The 22,148-nt window shown below is 34.5% G+C and overlaps 2 protein-coding genes across 2 annotated transcripts in view; one reads left to right on the top strand and one right to left on the bottom strand.

Moving 5' to 3' along the window:
• LOC110458096 (von Willebrand factor D and EGF domain-containing protein-like) overlaps positions 1–8,162 on the top strand; it is a 34,001-nt gene extending 25,839 nt beyond the window's left edge. The window contains exons 13-19 of the mRNA XM_021509667.1: positions 2,032–2,184; positions 4,769–4,952; positions 5,428–5,618; positions 6,124–6,396; positions 7,090–7,213; positions 7,791–7,905; positions 8,064–8,162. Coding sequence (XP_021365342.1) covers positions 2,032–2,184; positions 4,769–4,952; positions 5,428–5,618; positions 6,124–6,396; positions 7,090–7,213; positions 7,791–7,905; positions 8,064–8,127 — 1,104 coding nt within the window. The 3' untranslated portion in view covers positions 8,128–8,162. The remainder of the gene's footprint in view (positions 1–2,031; positions 2,185–4,768; positions 4,953–5,427; positions 5,619–6,123; positions 6,397–7,089; positions 7,214–7,790; positions 7,906–8,063) is intronic.
• Positions 8,163–12,590: 4,428 nt separating this feature from the next.
• LOC110457699 (protein rolling stone-like) lies at positions 12,591–21,858 on the bottom strand. The gene is made up of 4 exons (XM_021509068.1): positions 21,017–21,858; positions 16,042–16,264; positions 13,740–13,850; positions 12,591–13,244 (listed from the first exon to the last, which is right to left on the bottom strand). The coding sequence occupies exons 1-4, from the start codon at positions 21,203–21,205 to the stop codon at positions 12,670–12,672; spliced, it is 1,098 nt and encodes a 365-aa protein (XP_021364743.1). The 5' UTR covers positions 21,206–21,858; the 3' UTR covers positions 12,591–12,669.
• Between the last annotated feature and the right edge of the window lie 290 nt (positions 21,859–22,148).

Genomic DNA, 22,148 nt, shown 5'->3' on the forward strand with positions numbered 1-22,148 from the left:
TAGACATGTTTCAGAGTTCAGTAGACAGTTTTAAGTGTTCAATAGACATTATTAAGTGTTTAGTAGACAGAGTTAAGTGTTCGGTCGACAGTATTAAGTGTTCAGTAGACAGTATTAAGTGTTCAGGTTTCAGTATTTAGTGTTCAGTCGACGGTATTAAGTGTTCAGTAGACAGTCATAGGTGTTCAGTAGACAGTTTTAAGTGTTCAGGTTTCAGTATTTAGTGTTCAGTAGACAGAATTAAGTGTTCAGTAGACAATAGTAAGTGTTCAGTAGACAGTTGTAAGTGTTCAGTAGACATTATCAAGGGTTCAGTAGACAGTAGTAAGTGTTCAGTAGACAGTATTAAGTTTTCAGTAGACAGTATTAAGTGTTCAGTAGACGGTTTTCAGAGTTCGGTAGACGGTATTGAGGGTTTAGTAGACATTAACAAGTGTTTAGTAGACAGAATTAAATGTTCAGTAGACAGTATGAAGTGTTCAGTAGACAGAATTAAATGTTCAGTACACAGAATTAAGTGTTCAATAAAAAGAATTAAGTGTTCAATACACAGAATTAAGTGTTTAGTAGACAAACTTAAGTGTTCGGTCGACAGTATTAAGTGTTCAGTAGACAGTAGTAAGTTTTCAGTAGACATTATTTAGTGTTCAGTAGACATTATCAAGTGTTCAGTAGACAGAATTAAGTGTTCAGTAGACAATAGTAAGTGTTCAGTAGGCAGTTGTAAGTGTTCAGTAGACATTATCAAGGGTTCAGTAGACAGTAGTAAGTGTTTAGTAGACAGTAGTAAGTTTTCAGTATATAGTATTAAGTGTTCAATAGACATAATTAAGTGTTCAATAGACAATGGTAAGTGTTCAGTAGGCAGGTATAAGTGTTCAGTAGACATTATCAAGGGTTCAGTAGACAGGAGTAAGTGTTCAGTAGACAGTAGTAAGTTTTCAGTAGACAGTATTAAATGTTCAGTAGACAGTTTTCAGAGTTAGGTAGACAGTATTAAGGGTTTAGTAGACATTATCAAGTGTTCAGTAGACAGAATTAAATGTTCAGTAGACAGTATCAAGTGTTCAGTGGACATTATCAAGTGTTCATTAGAGAGAATTAGGTTTTCAGTAGACAGTATTAAATGTTCAGTACACATTATTAAGTGTTCAGTTGACATTATCAAGTGTTCATTAGACAGAATTAAGTGTTCAGTACACAGAATTAAGTGTTTAGTAGACAGAATTAAGTGTTCAGTAGACAGGTTTCAGAGTTCAGTAGACAGTTTTAAGTGTTCAATAGACATTATCAAGTGTTCAGTAGACAGAATTTATTGGTCAGAAGACAGTTTTCAGAGTTCAGGTTTCAGTATTTATTGGTCAGTAGACAGTTGTAAATGTTCAGTAGACAGTTGTAAGTGTTCAGTAGACAATTTCAAGTGTTCAGTAGACAGTATTAAGTGTTCAGTAGACATTATCAAGTGTTTAGTAGACAGAGTTAAGTGTTAAGTATTCGCAATATCTAATGTTCAATAGGCAGGATTTAATGTGGTAAGCGATCTTTTTATATCGTGTTCAATAAGTTGTTTCCATGTTTCCTCATGTCTAGTCGAAATTCTAGAAATAGCAAGAAGATAAGAAATAAAACCAAAACACGATGATAAACTATAATAGCATTTGACTTGGTGTTAAATGCAATGCATAACTCATCCAAAAGATTTACATATATTTTCATTCTCTTATTCAAACGTCACTTCATTCATGCTGAGATAAGACCACCTCACAACAACGTTTTTGAAACTTCAACATACGAAAAGTAAAACTATGAATGTTAACTTACACCGTAAATGTTAAAGTATCTGTTTGATCTTGTAGATATCCCTGTATTGTTAAATTAAACATGTTGCCATTGACCTTTTTGAAGAGGTTGTACCAGTCGTAAGGTGTACTCATTGTTTTAGACTTGTTTCCTTATTTTGCTTGTCCCTTGTTCTTAATTTTGTTACACACCAGTCATTAATACAATATTTTTGTGTTTTCATAATTGTAGTCTACGCCATCACAAGAAGAACACATGACTGAAGCAGAAGCTCGGACCTACTGCCAGTCCACCTTAGGGAACTCAACGTTATTTCAGTTGTGCGGAGATATACCTAACGTGGACACTAATCATTCCATCCAGATGTGTATAATGGATATCATGGTAATATTTTTTCTCACTAAATAATAATTTTGAAAATAATATACTATATCTATAAAGCGCATTACCTTTCGTACATGTTTTATTTAAGACGCAATGCATTTACAATACTCATTCTAGAGTTACAGCGGCATATATAGGATATAAATATATACAATATATGATAAGAATTCAGTAAGATGATCATCGATTGTATGTAGGGTGACATGCTATTTATAAAACGTACACGCATTAGAGGCTAGGGTGCATACACGAGAATTCTAACACCCTTCTTGGCAAGGATTTTTGAGATTTTTTATTTTGACAAGATGTTTCCTATTTCCTTAACTGGTTGGATACCTTTTCGAACAACATCGGTTTCAATACACAAGCCAATGATAAAAGTATATTTCCTTGTTTAAAAGTGCCGAATGAAAGCACTGAAAAAACAACAAAGTTCGCCTTACGCTGGTACATCCGTATTCGCTCGGTGTTAATTTTGCCTTTCAAAATGGATTACATTGTTTAGTAATGTTTTTTATACCGTACGAGACCCATACTCGTTGCCGAGCAAGTACATTCTAAAATGTAGGCGCTTCCTTAGATACGACGGCCGAAAGAGATTGTCACAGGGGAAGATGTTAAAACCAGAAAAAGGAACACTTTTTTTTTAAATCTCAGTTGAAAGCATATGTACTTGCAATGTCAGCTTTAAAGAAACATATGTAAAAGTACCGTTTACATGATGTGTACTGTTATATTTTGTAAGGGGAGGGCTTATATACGCTATGCATATTGCCCACTTCCTTTTGTACATAAGATAAGTACATTAACACATTTGGAAATTTAACAAAATACTAATATTCCTTGTAATGATATATTCGCCTTCATTACCGAGGGCGAAAATTGAACTGCGACGAACATTTTCAGGTACACAATTTATCATTTATATTCAGAGATCAACGTTGACACTGTTTTAGGTCAACAATACTGTGTGAATCACGTGTACTACAATGTACGAAGGCAAAATGGGCTTTTGTTACGGACCACATTTCACTGTCTTGGACATTTGCAATAGTGGTGATACCATGCTTGAGGGTTAGTAGGAGCGTGTAATACTAGAATCAGGTTGTCGGTCTGACCATCTCCCCGTCCTTTTGTAAGCACTATGTCTTCCGAACTACACCTGAAGTTCTTAACCATTTACAATAAAACATTGCACACATCTTACCTATACCTCAAATTTGTGCCTGTAATTTCCATTCCTTTTAAGATTTAATACTACTGCTGTTATTTAACCTTACAAAGACTACACAAGACAATTATTCTAAAGTTTCTAACAAAACTTTGCAAACATATTACCCAACGTATTAATACTCCTTTTCTTGATAGTTAAGACACTTTGAATTATTTTGGATATCGCCTCATGTTTTCCTTTATAGTAAATTAGTCGCATGTAATGCTGTGTAGTCGTTATGAATTATAATCTTATTGATACGTTTTTGATAAATGATCGTGATGCTGAGTTAATGAATATGTCTTTGGGTATCAAATATGGCAATGGCGGTCCATAAATAATCATTAGATAAGGAAGCAATTTGTGTGTCGAAAGCTAATTGAGCGAATACATCCTAATAAAGTAAGTTGAATAAAACGACATTGTGTGATGGTAAACTGTTAATTCATGTTTCTTTCAGTTAAAAGTCGAAACCGTTTCCCCGGTTTTTTTTAATGTTGGTGTCGTTAAAAATGTCTATCTGCCTTTTTGAAAAATGTTTCGGGGAACAAACATAGGAAAAGTCTGCCTTTTGCGTCGTAAGTCATGTGTAGAACATCTGGAGTTTTGTTTGAAGTCCATTGCTAACCTAACGGCAATATCAAAGTTCAACAATGCGTCCCAATACGCCTTTAGAAATCTAATTGCTGCCTATATGGCGTTTTACGTTTTGCATGAATCTTGGATTCCCACTTACCAATTCCAATTCCAACTACCCACTCTCAGACAGTTCTTTGAAATTTTCATCGAATGCAACAGTCAATTTCGCGTTTTTCAATTTCAAAACATTTTACTTACAATACATATATAATACATACAAATATGTATGCATGCAATACACGTGGACGACAACAGACTTAGCCTATATCTACTAGATTTTCGCGTTCTAACAGCTGTCGTCTGCCTGTTAACACGTCCATTGTATCACAGCACAAACATCGAGATCTTAATCATCTTTTTTGACTCGTTCGTTGCTATGGAAACGTGTATTAGTCCGTAAAGTTTTCTCACAAATATTTTAACCTAATTTTTAGCTTAATACAAAATGAACTATTATAATCAAACTTGTTTAATGCGAACAATGAAATGTTAAGAATTTTGTACGTATAAGGATAATTAACAATTATGTATTATTGTTCTTATTCAAAAAAAGTATAAAGTACTTTCTCAAACAGTGTGTATATACGGAACGCATCCTTGCATGGTTTTCATTCTATGAACTTCAGCGTTGAAAACAAATATCATCTGGACATTACCACTCATGTCTTTTTTGATTCGCCTTTGTTTAAGTAACGAGGATTTATTCAGATGTGTGTTTTCCTATATATGTAGCTTTCAAACTCGACTCATTGGACCGATTCTTCACGCGAAGCACTACAGAGCAGGTGCTTGGCAGAACTAGAGCTTAATACCACTTTGGAGGAGAACGGTACTGCCGGACAACCTTCTATTGCTGCAGCCATAAGGAAGATTGCTTGTCCCGGGAACTGTTCTGGTGCCGGTAGATGCAACAACGGTAACGTAAAATGTATATATATATATATAAAACACCAATTGGCAAATACTAGCATTATGCGTAAATAATATTCTCTCATCAGAGATTTATCTCATCGTATATGTTCACGATCACAGTTTAATGATTCGATAAAATGACGTACATCTGTTGTTAAAATGAAGTGAGTACACAAAGAAATGTGAAAAGATATTTCATTACACGTTTGCATCACTTTTTTGGATGACGAGTCGTCCCGACGTTTCCTTATAGAGGAAGCAGTGTCAGCATAAACTGAGTCCTTATATATTTGTTTAGAAAAAAATAAACTTAGGTAAAATTTCGATACTGTTTGTAGTTTCGAAAAGAACCTAGAAAATGATGACAATTATTTTAAATACATATAACCACAATTAAAATATTACCATGTGGAAACACACCGTAGAGGCATCTCTTTTAAAACATTGAATAGTGTGTGAGACTATTTGATATTTTAAAGGAACATGTGACTGTAACAAGGGAATCGGAGGCCCAGACTGCTCCATAGACCTAAGCATCCCACCATATTTTGAGGAACTTCTGGATGACGGAATGTGTGACAAACAGAGATGGGATTGTGACGTTGCTATGGCCACAGGGGACGATTTTATAGCCAAGGGACATCTCAAGTGCAATATGAAACCGTTCTGGGTAAGAAACATAATTACTACTTTTTGCCCATTTCGTGTATTCTCATATACTTGCTTTTATCCTTGACGGGTTTGCAGTATTCTTGTGATGTCCAACAGGCAATATAATATAAATATGACACAGGGTATACCGGGAACAAAGCCTTGTCCAGTCTACTTTTAAGACAATCATTCCGTCACAAAGTTACAAATATCTGACAGATCCTGAGAATTTGAGTCTGTTTAACCGCCATGATGCTTTACTTTTTTGTTCAATAACCATAAAGACAAAAGCACATATCCTTCATATCATATAAGTGTTGTTATATTTTGTGCGTAAATAATTGGAATCAATACTAAATTCTTTACACTCTAAATGCATTTTCAAACATTAAACTAAAGGATGAGAGCAAGCATGAGACAACTACGAGAGTTAGACCGTTATACGGGGGCTATTGATTAGGCCACGGATAAGAATTCTAATAGTCATTTCGTATATGTTTTCTTTTCACCGTTTTTATTACTAGTATGACACTAACGGAGTGGTGCATGAAGAAAACGAAAAGATAGTTACGGCTGAGATCCAAACCTTTATGAACCTTTTTTGCCCGTTGACCCTGACCAGACGGAAAAGAGATACTTCCGGCTCTCATGCTGACAAAACCACTTTTGTAGAGGGGTACCATGTGTCCCTCAGTAACGACGGAACCCACTTCGGTGATGTACAAACGTTGTTTATATTTGACTCTAAGTGTCAAAACCCGACAATGCACGAAGGAAAGCAAGCATTCCTCTTGAAGGTAAACAAGGATACTACTTAAAAACATTCTCTTTAATGTGCTTTAAAAATAAGAAAAGACAAATGGGCCTTTGGCGCTATACACGTATGTAAAGGGCAGATATGATCGAGCTGTTAGCGCTATTTATGGGATAGAAAAATTAGTACGTCAACGATCACTGACGTTCACAACAATATACCAATCTGGGAGAAACAATGCTTCATTATAGAAATATGTTAGTTTTTGATGTACCATGTAAAATATTTTGATATATTGATGCACACGGAAAAAATGAATAATGCAAAAGATATGTAATTGAAAAACTGCAATGAAAATAAATAATAAATAAACCACATTTCATATTCTGTTATTAAAAATGTTTAGTCATGAAAAAGCAGAAATATTACCACTTCGCCAGGTACCCGAGATAAAGTTACAAGAGTTATTTCCCATACTCTAGATTTGGTATCAAATATAGAAATATATATATAATATAGGTAAACAAATTATTTTCTTCTGCCACAAACATCTGTCGGATATGTAACCCTGCAATGTCGTCTTACAAGTGGTCAACTCGCACTACCATGGCAGGCAAACGTACTGATTTTGCAAAATAATCGCCTGAAGAGCCCCACGATGGACGAATGTTCCTTGCGAGATTTTAGTCTTCGGTGGTTTGTTTTATCATTCATGTATATATATTTTTTCCAACAGAAAGGTTACTGTTTCATTGACAACAGATGTGTTGGCGAGAATAACGTTAACCCTGCGGATGTATGTCAGATATGTAACCCTGCAGTGTCGTCTTACAAGTGGTCAACTCGCACTGCCATGGCAGGTAAATGTGTTGATTTAACCTTAAATATGGTACTTGGGACGTCATTGCTGTAAAGTTAAGGAAATTTCAACGTTTTCCATAGGCTTCATCATAATAATAGATTTCCCTTCACTTTATATGAGAATATTTGGAATATGTGCATTCATGTTACATAATTGACTCACAAATGTGCCCAAATACTTTCCTAATTAAAATCTCTTTTATGATATGTCTAGGTCTGTGTATTTTCTGTCCTAAAGTCTCAAAATCTAGTAACTCAAAAAAAATGTTCATGGACGTCTACTGCATTTCAAATCATGAGCAAGGCAAGTGAGTCAGAACTATATTCAGTGTTTTTAATTTACGATATACAATTGACAGGGTTAGCATAGATATGATGTTTGCGAATGAAACTATACAACGGGAAATTTTCGCCGCAGTTAAACTTTCAGGATTTTCGCCCTCCTGAATGAGGGCGAATTTATCATGACATAAGAGTACAGAACATACATTATACATAGAAATTACTTGTGAATGGCGAAATTAACACCAGGCGAACATAGAACTTTAGTTTTGTAATTACTCATACTTTGAACAGTGTGTAAACCTGTGGTACCAGATAAAGACTACCTTTGGGTGATTGGCGTCGTGGCAGGTGTCTTGGCAGCAGGTGTGGTCATCTGTCTTGTCGTGTGGAGGATAAAAGTCCGCAAGTCAGTATACTATATGTTTCAATTACACTTTATATCAAGTGAAACTTCATTTCAAACTCACGTTTAAACGCCATTCAAATGTTAATGAAAACGAATTTGAGAATAGGAAATTCATAATCAAAAAATCTATGTGCAAAGCCTTTTCTTTATATTTTCAGACCGAAAAAAGTGAGCGATTCAACAATATTCAACGACACTGCCAGAGTAGAACCTCGGAAATAATTGTATGGTAGAACCGCTGTCATCACTTGCTGGCTAGCAGCTTAAATAGTAATATATAATGGCATATAATATAATATAATATAATATATATGAAGCTGTATATAACTTATATTTTGAGTGATTTTTTTTATTTATTTTTTTAATATTTTAGAGTTTACAGTAATATAGATAACTTTGATCACCAAAAATTCATATAGATCGTTCTAATACGTTAGAAATATGGAGTAATGTTTAATGCACATATTATAAGTTATAAAGATTTATCTTACGTATATATTATGTGAATGACATTCCCGTCAGTATGACGTATTTTCATTCTCAAATAAAATATACTAATATATATTTGTAAAATTTTCTGTAGCAATATCCATCAATAGATGACTTTGTATTTTTGGGGGGGGGGGTTCTTTTAAAAAGATATATGACATTGTAGTTTATTCAGATTTGTTTTTAAGTGAGGCATGAACAATTTTGATGAGTTTGACTGGATTTGGGTTTGTAAGTATTGAACTATAACTACTTTTAAAACAGTATCGTTTATAATAAACGAACTTAGAAAGTACAAAATTAAGTCATTTTTACGATATATTTTAAATACAACAAAAGACGTTTGGAGTCATAGACCTTCTGACGAAACTCAAAGTTTAAACTTAAAGTATTTTTAAATATTTACACCATCTGCTGTAAATTCTGATAATATTTAGTTTCAAGTCATATTTCCGTTTTCAGTACAAGCAATTTCCAAAGAATAAACCTTATTTATATGTAGGTATAGAACTAACTGAAACACCTAACGTGATGTCCAATGCTGCGGTTAGTTATCACGCGTGGTCATATTGAATTAAATGTAATTGAATCAGTTATCAATTATTTTTCATTTGTGTACATTTTTTAAACTTACTTCAAAAGAATGTACTATTTATCAATGGGTATCTAATATTTGTGTTTGTTTGTTTGATTGTATTGTTATTTCTTGGAATGACGACGGTTACCGTTAACCTAAAAGTGTTAAAATCATAACTTTTTGCCACGTTTTATATAATAACCTGTGAAGAAAAATGAACCTGGGAATGGTATTTCGATATGTAATATTCTGACCATCAACCGAAAATAATGCACCAATTTCATCAAATTCATATACAAAGATTGAAGATACACTTTAAAAACAAAATTGATGATACAGTATTGATATTAAAGTGTTTATTGATATCAGAATTACTGCTCATCCAAAATACTGTTAATGACACACTTAAGAATAAGATTTTATGCCAATATGTCAATTTTCTTCAATTTTGTTTCCTTGTTTTACAGAAAGCAACGGGACGTTGTACAATGTATCAATATGACACTGTAAATTTGTGACTATCTGTTTAAAAGTTTTTGAAAAGTTAAAGTAACAAAAGTGCATTAAGGGGGAGGGGATGATAAAATAACCTTTAAGTAAATTTCATTTGTTTAGAAAAAAACTTTTCAAATTCCCTATATAAGTATTACAATCGTATAATATAGGGAACAATATGTCAGTAAAAATATGTAAATGTGAAAGTTTGTGCTTGCATGCGACACAAATATAATGTTTGATATAAACATATTCATATAAATAAACCATAAAAGGCGTTAGAACATATATACTGTGAAGTTTAAATATGCAATAAACGTATACAAAGTATTTTTCTCTGGTTGCTTGTCAATTGGTGCAAGATGAATGAAATGAACACTTGATTTATGTATTAGAGTATATAAACACACGCCTGTCTGGTTTTGTGGTATGTTATTGTATGGAAGCAAGCCATATCGCAAAATGTAGATAATATATCAACTGAGGTACGTCTTTTAAAGTCACTTTAGTGCATACCAGACTGTATAATATACACACATTATGCACCATTATTAACTGTTGACTCCGAATAGAATAAAGATATGAATACCTAATCAACAATGCAGAAGAAATATTACGGCGTCATGAATTGAATTATAACAAAAGAATTTAGTGTCGGTTGTGATCAAAGACATATCATATCCACTGTGTCTCATACTGTTGGTGAATGACAGCAAGTCCTGGGCTTACGTGGGTCATCATATAAGTTGTTAAAAGGGTGCATGGAGTTTACCTTCCGCCATGTTTTGTTTATCAATGATGACTTGTCTTGCTGTTCCTTTTATTGTAATTTTATATCAGATTTGATATTAGTTTTTGAACTTGTTTGTTATCACCTTGTTTCTAAAATTTGATTTGGTATTTAAGATTGTTTTTCTCTCGTAATTTTAGCCCCCACCGATACTACAGGTGTGCTCTATGTCCGTATTGCAAAAGTATATTAAATGCCTCGTGAACTATAATTACTCAATTATTTATGCGAGTACCTCTTGGGTTGACTGAATAACGCGTACTGAAAAGGGGATTCGTGTCCCACTATATATATAGAATTATGTCCCTTTGTTCATCAGTTGTCACTTTTTCCAGGGCGTATCCCAAATATTCTGTTATCATATCATGTATGCGAGCACCTCTTTCGATGGCGGAATGTTATGTGCAAAACAAATTTAAGACTGGTGGCCCTTTGTTCATTTTGATACCAGTGTTTTTCCGGAGTATAATTTCATTACTGTTTCACTTCGCTCCAAAGCGCTTTAGGGTGGCTTATGTTAGCTAGATAGAGCGCTTTATCTGATATTGTATATTATCATTATCATTGTTACTTCATTTTCCATAGTTGTTATACTTACGTATAGTGGGATGAACTTTCGTTAAAAGTCTTTAAATACAATTATGATAAGGTACTTTTTCTGGTCAGACTCTGGATTTCTTGCAATACTGTGTCTTGTTGATGTAAAATTTAAAAAGCTTTGCTAGGGTGTTTTTTATCATGGTAACTTCTTATTTTCATTCGGCAAAATCTGTTCCGTCCACTCCACTGCGTTCAATTATCATGATAAGTATGCAATTTAAACTATGCGACACCAGGTTCTTGGAATTTCAAATATCTCAATGGAAGGCATTAGAAAATACATTATCATCGGTCTATTCCCCATTATTCTTTTGATCATTTAAAATGTTTACACGACATGATGATAAGCTATTAGCAGACTAAGAATACATATGTTTTTTGCATAATTGAATTTGTTAAATATAGAAAAGTAATTTTCATGATAATTTGTATTGCATTAATTTGGTTCGAAGGATTTTATTAAGTTTAACAACTTAATTTTTCGTTTTGAGTGTTTCGTGTTATCTAGTTACACTGGATGGAAATGCAAATGACCAAGTAAAATAAAAATGTTCGGCAATAAAACTCCACAAATAGAATTGCTATGACAAAAAGAGCACGAAGCATACTGTATCCTTCTGTCATATCACCTTTAGACGTAGAACAGGATGTAATTACTGATATAATCTCTTCGGCATTAGAAATATATTCGTTTTGTAGGAGGTTACTTTTTTCGAATCTTGACTATGAAACTAAATAATTGAACGTAGAGTTACGGTATTACATCGTTGGTACATCGGCGGCGCATCAGTACTACTTTGGTGGTGTTCGGTAGTACGGTATCACATCGGTACCAGTACTGTACACATTGAGGCGACCGGAGAGCCGACGATCCATTGCGGGGCACTTCCGGTGCTCAACGAATCCATACCGGAGTATTGCCGATGTACTGCCGTTGTAGTCCCGTTGCTCGCTCCGGCAGCGCTACGGAGCATATTCAAAACATTCTACCGTCACCTGTCCGGCGTTGCTATTTTTTTCGCTGATGTCCTGACGATGTACTACCGTTCTTAGCGATGTGATACCGTTTCGCTGCCGTATTAATACCGATCCCGGAAAATCGCCAAATTTGTACTCCGATTTAGCTCTGGCGACCCAAATCGGCTAGATGTGACAGGCGCTTAAGGTTAAACTTCAATGAAACATTAAAAGAAAAATCCTTTTTGAGTAAGATTTGGCAAAAGAGAGTGAAAAACGTAAACGTGGAACTATCGGAGTAATGTATTGAACACACATATTCTCATTACAATAATTTTTGTATCATGTATTATAATTTTAACCTTATACATTGTTCTATAACACCAAAGTAAATTTTCCGTCCACACGTTCATGGTTGATTAAGTCCGTGTTTTAATGTTGGTGATTGTATACATATCATTCTATGACAGGGTCACCTGGCCTTAATGTTCACCCTAGCGGCCTAGATAAGAACATGTTTCAAAGGAATTGATACATATGACTGATACACAAAGAACAATTTAACCCTAGGTTTGATTCATCCTGAACATTGGTCTATTACTTAACATTCCGAAAAATATCTACTGGAACGCCATACAGTATACAATGTGTAGGTGAATTCTTATAGAATTCGAAAATGAAGACCCGGACCAGACTCAGAGGCAGATATATAGAAATGGACTTTGTATACAAATTTTCTATAAAATGATAATTGAAGACAAGTTAATATTTACCCATTTTTTATTTTTATTTCAACGAAAATATAAATGAAATTTAACATAAAAGCGACATTTTCAGGTTATATACATTGGTGTGTCTATGGGTCAAGTTCTGACCCAGCGTTAACAAAGCCAAGTGTTGGCGATGGTGTCATCGACACATTTATTGACCTCTGAGTTGTTCCCGGTGTAAGCCGCAGGCTAAAGGTCTGGTGGTCTTTGGTGAGATCGTCGACCGTCAATAATGTCGGCACGTCCTTCTTGGAACAGTCTGTCACCTCCTCCTTGGAACAGTCTGTCACCTCCTCCTTGGTAGACTCTACGTCCTCTTCCACAGGTTTAACTGTAGATACGATACCTGTACAACACTGTTTGGCAATGTCTGTCCTTGCCTTATAAATCCCAAAAAAGCACAAGTGCGCTAGTGGCATCCCCACAACCAGGAGTGGAAGTACAAGACCAATTGTGGCTCCAGGTTTATCCCAATCTAACATGTCATATATGAGACCTCCGCCTGCTTGTTGGTAGATGATAGAAAAGATGGCGTAGACGAAACAGACCAGGACAGGCTGATAGAAGTGCCATACTCGGATGGGCGTGGCAGTAAAGCAAATGTTGAAAAGAACACACATGCCATTCAAGGCATGCTTACTGATGCTTTTAGGATGTAAAGCTGAAATCAACAACATCATCTTTATAATCTGATCGAGAGCATTGTTTTTAAACTACTGTATAATGAACAAATTATGTAGTTAAAGCACACCATTTGAATACAACTACAAACTAGATTTCAGGTAGACTAAACATTTAATACATATTATAAGCAAGCTGCTTCAGAAGTCATGTCACATCCGCTTGAGGACCGCGAGGAGTTTAGTAAAATACAAATCGGAAATTATATACGATATTTTATTAAAAGAAAATATAATGTAATTATGCCAACATAAATACAACACTTTTATTTATACAACAATTATGAAACAAGCATATGAATTCAAATTAATCATTTTTGTTTCCCCAGAAGGAAGCGCGCATGGGTTGTCCATATGATAGTTAACCGGAGATCGTAGAGAAGATACTTGAGGACGGACAGGTGGATCTACCCCTTTCCACAAGGGAGTCGAACCCGTGTCCGTCCTGGTGAAAGAATATAAGCCAACATACTTACATGAACCAATCAGCATCCAGTACAAAAGGACGATAATGAGGGCAAGAGAGTTGGCGATGTTATATAGAACCCAGATGACCTTCAAATACCATGGCATGGAGTCTTGGCCGCCTGTAATGTGATACAATTCAGCTTTAAACATAAGCATAAACACTTTCCTATTATAAAAGCCTTTCAAACGTGTTTATCAAACTTCCATTCTGATATCAAAAATAGGTGTGATGTGTCTTAAGGAAAACATGGGCTAACTTACGCTTACATTTCGTTTTGCTTAAACAATTGATGTAGATTTTTAAACGGTTAATAGGAATACATGTATTCATAACAGCCATGACATTTTGAAAGTCGAATATATAAAGGAGATAACTTAAACACATGTTAACAGTTTAAACTTGTGGCTACACTTTCTAATAAATTGATAATTTTTTTAAACAATCGATAAATATGTATTGCTTTGACGGATTGGCTTAGCTATACCCGAGAGTATTGATCATTAATTGCCATGATTAGGTTAAGGAAACTTGGCGAGTGTCGCCACGTGTCTACTAAAGTGTTTCAATAACAACACATGGGCTTATTCGATGTTGGTGTCTTCTTGATTCTGTAATTAGGGGCTTAACAGTGTTACAGCCAACATTTCTGGGCAAGCAACCCTAACTGTCTAATCCAGAGAGCATTTATAGTCCAGAAGAATAAGAATACGTTACAATTCAACAGGAATCATTTCCAAGCACAATAACATACCTGACAACATCACAGAGAATATTTCTAGTCAAGTAACACTACATACCCTACATTTACAGCGATAAAACAGCCCTAGCTACCATAAAATCACACAAAGAACATTTCAAAGTAACACTATCAACCTTTCAATGTCACAGAGAACCTTTCATGCTTAGTAACTCTACATATCTTACATTTACAGCTAATATTTCTTGTAAAGCTACCTTACTACCCGACAATTCTAACCAAGTAACACCGCATACCTAACAACCTTTAGAGATCAGTTCTTGTAAAGCAGCACTAATTTCTTACTATCTAAAAGCAAATATTTCTTGTGAAGTCACATTTCTTACCTTACAATATCAATGCGAACAGATCTAGCCAAAAAACTAAAATATTCATACCTTATATTTTCGAAACTAAAATGTCATCATTGTCATCACTGTTTACTAGCATCTATTATATTCTTTGCATTGAAATGTTTTACAGAGGTTTTGATTCTATGCAGATGGCACAAATATTCCCTGTTGCTAACGTCATTAAAGAATTGTACATACAATGACCTTGATCAACATATTTGTTATTCCACTTTGTGTACCTGCTGCACCAGATAAACTCGTACAGGTACACTAACCCAGTGAACGAGTAAATGTATCGGTAGATTAAATATTCATGTAGAGTAATAGATCTACTGATGATAAATGTGCTGAAGTTGCAAAACATAAAAGTCAAACGCCCGCTGTTACTGCTGTTAATGTGTTAATCCATATATCTATTATTCAGCACGATGTGTGTCACAACATTTCTGCACCTGCCAGGGACAATGTTTGGCGTCTAAATAGTGTTCATGTCTGCAATAAGTATTTTGATTTTCAAGAAATTTTAGTATGGATTTCAAATGAAAGATACATCTACCGTTATGTCTGATACTGATTTCCATCATACTACATATAGCCATGAGGGAAGTTTTCGATAAAATCTAACTTTACCGTCACTTATATGTTTATGGACATACTCAATGAAAACCGACATGATTTCAGAGTCTAAAAAGACAGATTACCTGTCTTTAACTCTGCTTTATCAACACACTGTGATATCCGACAAAATGGTCCACTGTTTCTAAGCTTATTTTTGCTTACGTTAATCTTATACTGCAAACAGTTGATGAGTTTGTTCGACAAAACCATTATTGAAGTTTATCTTTCTTTATTGACAGTTATGTAAGCTGTGTATAACATACAGTTCCCCCAACCCCACCCCACCCCCTACCCGCACCCAACACCCATTCAACCATATTCAAATTCTGATGGAAGTCGACTCTAATGGCGGGCAAGAAATATATTTAAATTGAACAAAAAACATCTTTACGACTACTACAGCTTACAAATATTAGACCAAGCAAGGTAACTTTCATACGATATCATTGATGACGTTGTGTTTTGATTCACTGGTCACATATATTTGTTTTATACGAATGCCTACGCATCTCATTTAAAATGTCAGAAACTTAGGGACTCATTAAGCAGGATATACCAAAGCCAATAATCGTGTGAATTTACGTATGTTACTGTCCACTGACCTTTGATGAGCTCCTTACGACGGAGATGAATGTAGACGGAAGCCGCAGTATCCAGCCACTGGTAACTGACCAGGAACAGGTAGCCCCAGTTGGTCAAAAATTTAAAGTAGTGACCATCGTCTTGCTCATCCGTAGCGGCGAAGTACATGTCCAGTATAATCCACGCCAGATGATACGCTGACCAAAGCATTGACCAAATCGGATACAGATGCACTGGACCACACTAGAAAATAGGAAATATTCGTGTAGGTTAATATTATGCTGGTCAATTAAATCTTACTGTACTTTAATTTTATAAACATTTGTAGGGTAACATTTTATACGATATTCTCCAAATACACACTAATGAAATGATACGAAACAAAAAAGACCAATGACAAAACTAAAACTCATAGTTGGAAAGAAGACAACAAATGGAACATCCAACAAAAGGAAAGGCAGCGAATGCATCCGAGGAGATGTCAAAACCTCAAGACCCTTCCATCTATGATGAGTATTGGTTTCCTGCCTATCTCAGTCTGGAGAAGACAGGCGCGTATGAGGGGACGTCAAAACAAAAGGAACGACAACAATAGAAACACAGGAGATACCAAAACAATAAAAAAGAGCTTAGGAGACAGAAAAATAAAAATAAAAGACAACAACAGAAATTGGGGAGACATCACAACAATTATTTTCTTAATATAGAAAGCAATGGTAGACACTTCATTGGTCAGATATGTTTAATTACATCTCGTAGAGGAGTATGTATAAAGGTCACTGTGGTAACCATAAGTGAATATACATCCTTAAATATGAGTAGGGTCATTTTTTGTTGCATGCGTGAGTGTCCTGGGAATAGAGTTAATAGATATGCAAATGAATGTGTGACAGTGAACATGTACGTATATGTGTTAATGTAATCGTTTCGTGATTCTACATTAAAATAAAAGATAGAAAAATGTATGTGATAATTTGTTGACCCATGTTTAACCCCCGTGTTACAGTTATTGAATGACAGAAATCTTTAACAATGAGAAAAATGCTAGGTTTATCTGAAAAAAATATAAAGGATATTGTTGCCTTATCAAAGTTATCACATTTGTTGTGTTACGTGGCTTTGAAATAGACACTGTGGGAGAGGTCAGGAAGGCGACAATCGTTTGCTATAGACTTACAATGTTACCATAGGTATGTTATACATGCTATAATTACATCTACGGTCGCCAACTTGGAACATTGTCGTTTAAATATAGACATTCTCAGGGTTAGCGATCGCGACAGGACGATGAGTTTGCAATTTCTACACAGTATAACATGTTATATAAAGTACAGAGTTACTAAGAAAATATAATTTAATGTGTTATGTATATGTTAATACACTGTAAATTCTTGTCGCCTGTTGCAGAAATAAAACTTTTTATGCTTTCATCACGTTTTTACTTTCAGTTTATATCCTATAAAATGACAATACTCTACGGGTCATAAACAAGACAGACATGAATAGTTTACTCTCAATGACGCTGGGTAACACCTGATAAAAATAACTCTCCCACAAGACAAGGCTAGTCGGATATATGTTGAAATATGTTGTTTGTTATGCTAAAATAGCATAAGTAGAGGTTTTAATTGTTTTTATCGAGTACATGGTGGTCCACATTTTGTAGAAGATACGTAATCAAATAAATGATTTCTCTCCTTTTTGAATAACTTCAATTGAATAGACTATTGACATAATTAATATTAACAATACAGAGATTGTTTTCATTGTTATGGCAGTGTATAGTTAAACAGTAGAGTTCATTGACTTGTTGATTTATGTATTTACTTCTTTTACAGTTTACAGGTAAAATTGAAAACAGCATACCACAACTGCAACTAAAAGGACAACATTTGAAAGGTGGGGTCCATTTTTGGCCCACTCAGCGATTGTTTTCATATTTTGCAACAACGTTGCCAGACTGTTATTTAACCCGTAATTCGAACTCAAAATCGCTCAAACTAGTACAAAATATGGATGAAGAAAAGATTGACATGAAGACCCTTGAATGTTCCAGAAGGAAAAAGCAGAAAAGGGATCTTGATCTCAATGACATTAGACGCAGTGGAATAGTGGTAGATTCTGAAAGCTGGATAAGATATTTTATATCTATTATTCAATATGTTAACTGTCTTCTATACACACTGAAACTTTCAATGAAAATAAAGTTGGCTTCAGTTATTTGAGAAATTGCATGAGTTTCAGAGCAAACATCGATTTTTAATCTGATACAGAAAAAAACTAATGTATCAGTTTAATGAGCACCTCATACATCAATCAAACTACCAAAAGAACTAGACACGAATTCGGGAAGGATGGCGTAGTTTCCCATTTTTCTGGACAACGATAGAAGATGTGATTAAAGAATTAGCAGAACTTTGTTGACAAGGTATTCAAATGTCGATCAAAATGCACACTTACATATAGACCTTTGGAGTGGAGCACTTCTAAGTGCGGCTTTGTAAAATAGAAAGAATATTGTGACAATCTTAGTCTAGTAGTAACCCTTCGTGACTGAGTATTAACAGATATTGTACAATGCATGTTTTTACTTAATGAAAATATTGTTTTGTCTTAGAACACGCGGAATAGATAATAGCAACTTCCGATAGATTTGAATTGCTGTTTCTGTTTCATTTGAGTTCAAAAGACAAAAGGAAATGATGGCACCAGTGCGACATGATACCAAAAAAGCGAAACATTTATCAAGCAAATCTCACAAAACAATTGTGCATAGGTAATTAAATAAACTGTCACAATTTTATTGTCTACTAATAAAGATTATAACCAATCACTAATAATAGGTACTAGCTAGGATATATAACCTAGCTATTCAAGTATAGGATGAGTACTAAAGAATTCCTTTTTTCATGTATGTATATTTAAGGAAGATATGCCTATCAATAGCTAAGTAGAAAAGACATTCATTTCCGCATGGCCCAGGTATATATCATTAATTGTTTATATGATGTGTAATTTCGTAGCATTAAGTTTGGTTAAAATCTGACTGAAATGTCATCATGTCGGTAAACCATTTATATGGGGGTATCAGCCTAAATGCCTTTTAACAGTCAAAGCTAAATTTCTTCTGTAACAGTGCATTCTAATTACATATTTCGATACCTATGTTTAATTTGGATATTTAAATATGATTTATTACTCAGTTGATCTTAAAGTGACCATACAATCTGTCAGTGGGCCTTATGATCAACAAACACGGTACATTGTGTATCTAAATCATTGTCTACAGGGTTACTTTAAACGTGCTCTTATCTACAGCAAGTATCTATATTCTACATGTACCGTGATCTACCATAATTGCTTACCAAACAAAGCAAAAAGGTTTGACATTATATATGTACTAATTTCAGTCGAATCTCGTTATCTCGAAGTCGACGGGGTCGTTAAAAAACTTCGAATTATCCGAGTACTCGAGTTATGCGGGTTCATAAATTTGGTATGAAATTTGCTGTTTGGACATAGCATTAGCAGTTTTTGATTTTATTAATAACCAATGCTTGTAATCACTCGATGAATGATATACGTATTCAATATAACAAATACAGGTATGTTATTTTACAATAACACGCAAAAATAGAGTTAGTTATTTCCGAAAAACGTATATTGGTTTAACGCGATCAAAATGGTTGGACCACATCGTGAATTCGTTATTAAATATGGACGGGTCTATCTGTATATTACATTGTGATTCAATACACAAGGTGAGATGTTCATCTCATCAGCTCAACAACACAGCACGAACTTAGTTATGTGTATTGTCTGTGGGTACAGGTATTCATACTTAGGTACAATGATAGTGTCACTATTTCATCAACTTATCGACTTATTCTGGAATAATTTCAAAAAAGATAAATGAATACATGTTCAATTCGACTCGTTGTTTGCTAAGTGATTATGTTTATCATCCACTTAACGATCGTTAAAACAGCTGTTAAAGTTAATGATGCTTTTCCTATGTTAGCCATATATGTGTTATACTAGCACGAGAAAAAAAGGAGAAAAGCGAATAGAAGTTGCCTCTTATTTCAACACGTCGTTGTCTGTAGATTTACATCAAGCTTAAATATTACCAAGAAGCCAAAGAAGTCTAGAGCAGTGATTTTTTTTGTCAACAATAGTGCGCGTTTTAGTTAACATCTAATGGAACTAATTATATTATATTTGCATACAAATGTACGATTAAATATTGAGATTATCTGAAAAAAGAAATTGAATAAAAGATTTTTTGCTTCAGATAGCATGTTAAACATGTACGTATAAGTATACGCGGATGGAATAGTTCGTAATCCATATAATTTTGTTGGCACCGGTACCGGTTGGTGTATATATCATTATTGAGTGTATATAAGTGTACGTATCAAAATCATTGACACCAATGACTCTTCATAAAGTGTATATACATGTAACAAAAGTATTTTAAAAACCAATATCATGATTTTTAATTGGTATTTTGTCGAAATATAATTAGAACGGTAAGATCATTTGAATCAATATCGATCTTTTAAGGTTTAGACATTACTATGCACTGTCTTTTGCACTTGTCGTGTAGACAAGCTTTTAGGCGATTACGTAATCTATATCCATCAGAGGATCAAAGTCATACCACAAGTAATTACCTTCTCCGAGTCGTCTGAGAGAAATACGTAATGTAAGGAATGAATAGGTCTTGTAGGTATGACTTGTTAAAATATGCATGCTGCCTCTTCGAATGTAACTTACAAAGAAGGTGGTGTTTCAAAGAGAATATTTTCAGAATATAAAAATATTAAAATTAATTTGTGTATTTCAATGTGTCCTGACCTTTCCTGGGACGCGTCAGCTAAAGTGGTTAAGTGATTTCAAGATTGTGTAATTTCCAAAAAGTGGCTTCAATAGACATGATAACATAGACTTAATTTAAACATTTAAAAGTCCTAAAATTGATAATAGACCAACCTGCATCGTCACAAAAAGGTGTGGTTCCGGGTGTGTCATCATTATATTAGAGATCGAGAACTCGGATTTTAATTTCTCCTTAAATCCCATTTTGTATAAATTTAAGGTCTGGCTTTCGCTCTGTGAGTATAACAATATCTCCTTCTGTTGCAGGCCTTCTTCAAATGGTTCTACACTGTCTATGTTCATTCACACTGACACCTGTATATCCTCTTCGATATTCACAAGTTCCACGACAGTTGGGTATAAACACATTTTGTCTTTACAATCTGCATTTGTATGTTGTTAAGCATGAAACGTTTCAATTCATTTCTGTCAGTGGTAAGGGTGATGGGAGATGATATACCAATATCTGTTCCGGTTCAATTGTTGTGTCTTCTCCATCCTTGAGATGTTTTATACTTTCTAGATATCCCTGTTATCTAAACAGTAAGCAGAAGCAAAGTTCACAGACGGGTAGTCAGGATAATCACATCCCCACGTGTTGGAGAACAGTAATTATCCCCTGTAAGGCGTTCCTCCTGCTGTCCGTGACAAACAGTTCCTTGCGTGTATCTTGTTCAGCTGTTCAGCCCAATACTGCTACACGCCGGGCGTGTATTGTGTATAATACCTAATGTGGGCACACCGGTATTGTTGGAATAATATTATATTTTCCGGGTAGCGTTCAATCCGAGTTTAATGCATCCGTCACTGTGAAATAGTATTTTACCTACCAATGTTCACTATTAACACGTCTATATACATGTACTTATACAATGCCAGCTTTAACTCTAGGTAGACACGCGTTTTCAAATGATTGCGTACGTGTGTACCCCAGGAATCGTCCCATTTTATACCTAGACACGATTACTGGTTACAATGACCTCTAGATTTTACAAGCGATACCTATTCGGTGTGATGATCAAACACCTCACGTTTATACATGTATTTGTTATGTAACTCATGAATATTCTACAGTAATTTATTGGGAATGTTCAACGATACAATATAGATTTTTTTTATGTTATCAAATCATAAAATTTCAGTTGAAGATATCTTTTGAACAATTTGATGCAGCTGTAATTTCTTAACATCTTTATTAATGTAGATGCATATTACAATTACAAAATATGACCAGAAAATCTTACAG

This window comes from Mizuhopecten yessoensis, unplaced genomic scaffold (assembly GCF_002113885.1).
Source record: "Mizuhopecten yessoensis strain PY_sf001 unplaced genomic scaffold, ASM211388v2 scaffold1171, whole genome shotgun sequence".
Classification (NCBI taxonomy): Eukaryota; Metazoa; Mollusca; class Bivalvia; order Pectinida; family Pectinidae; genus Mizuhopecten; species Mizuhopecten yessoensis.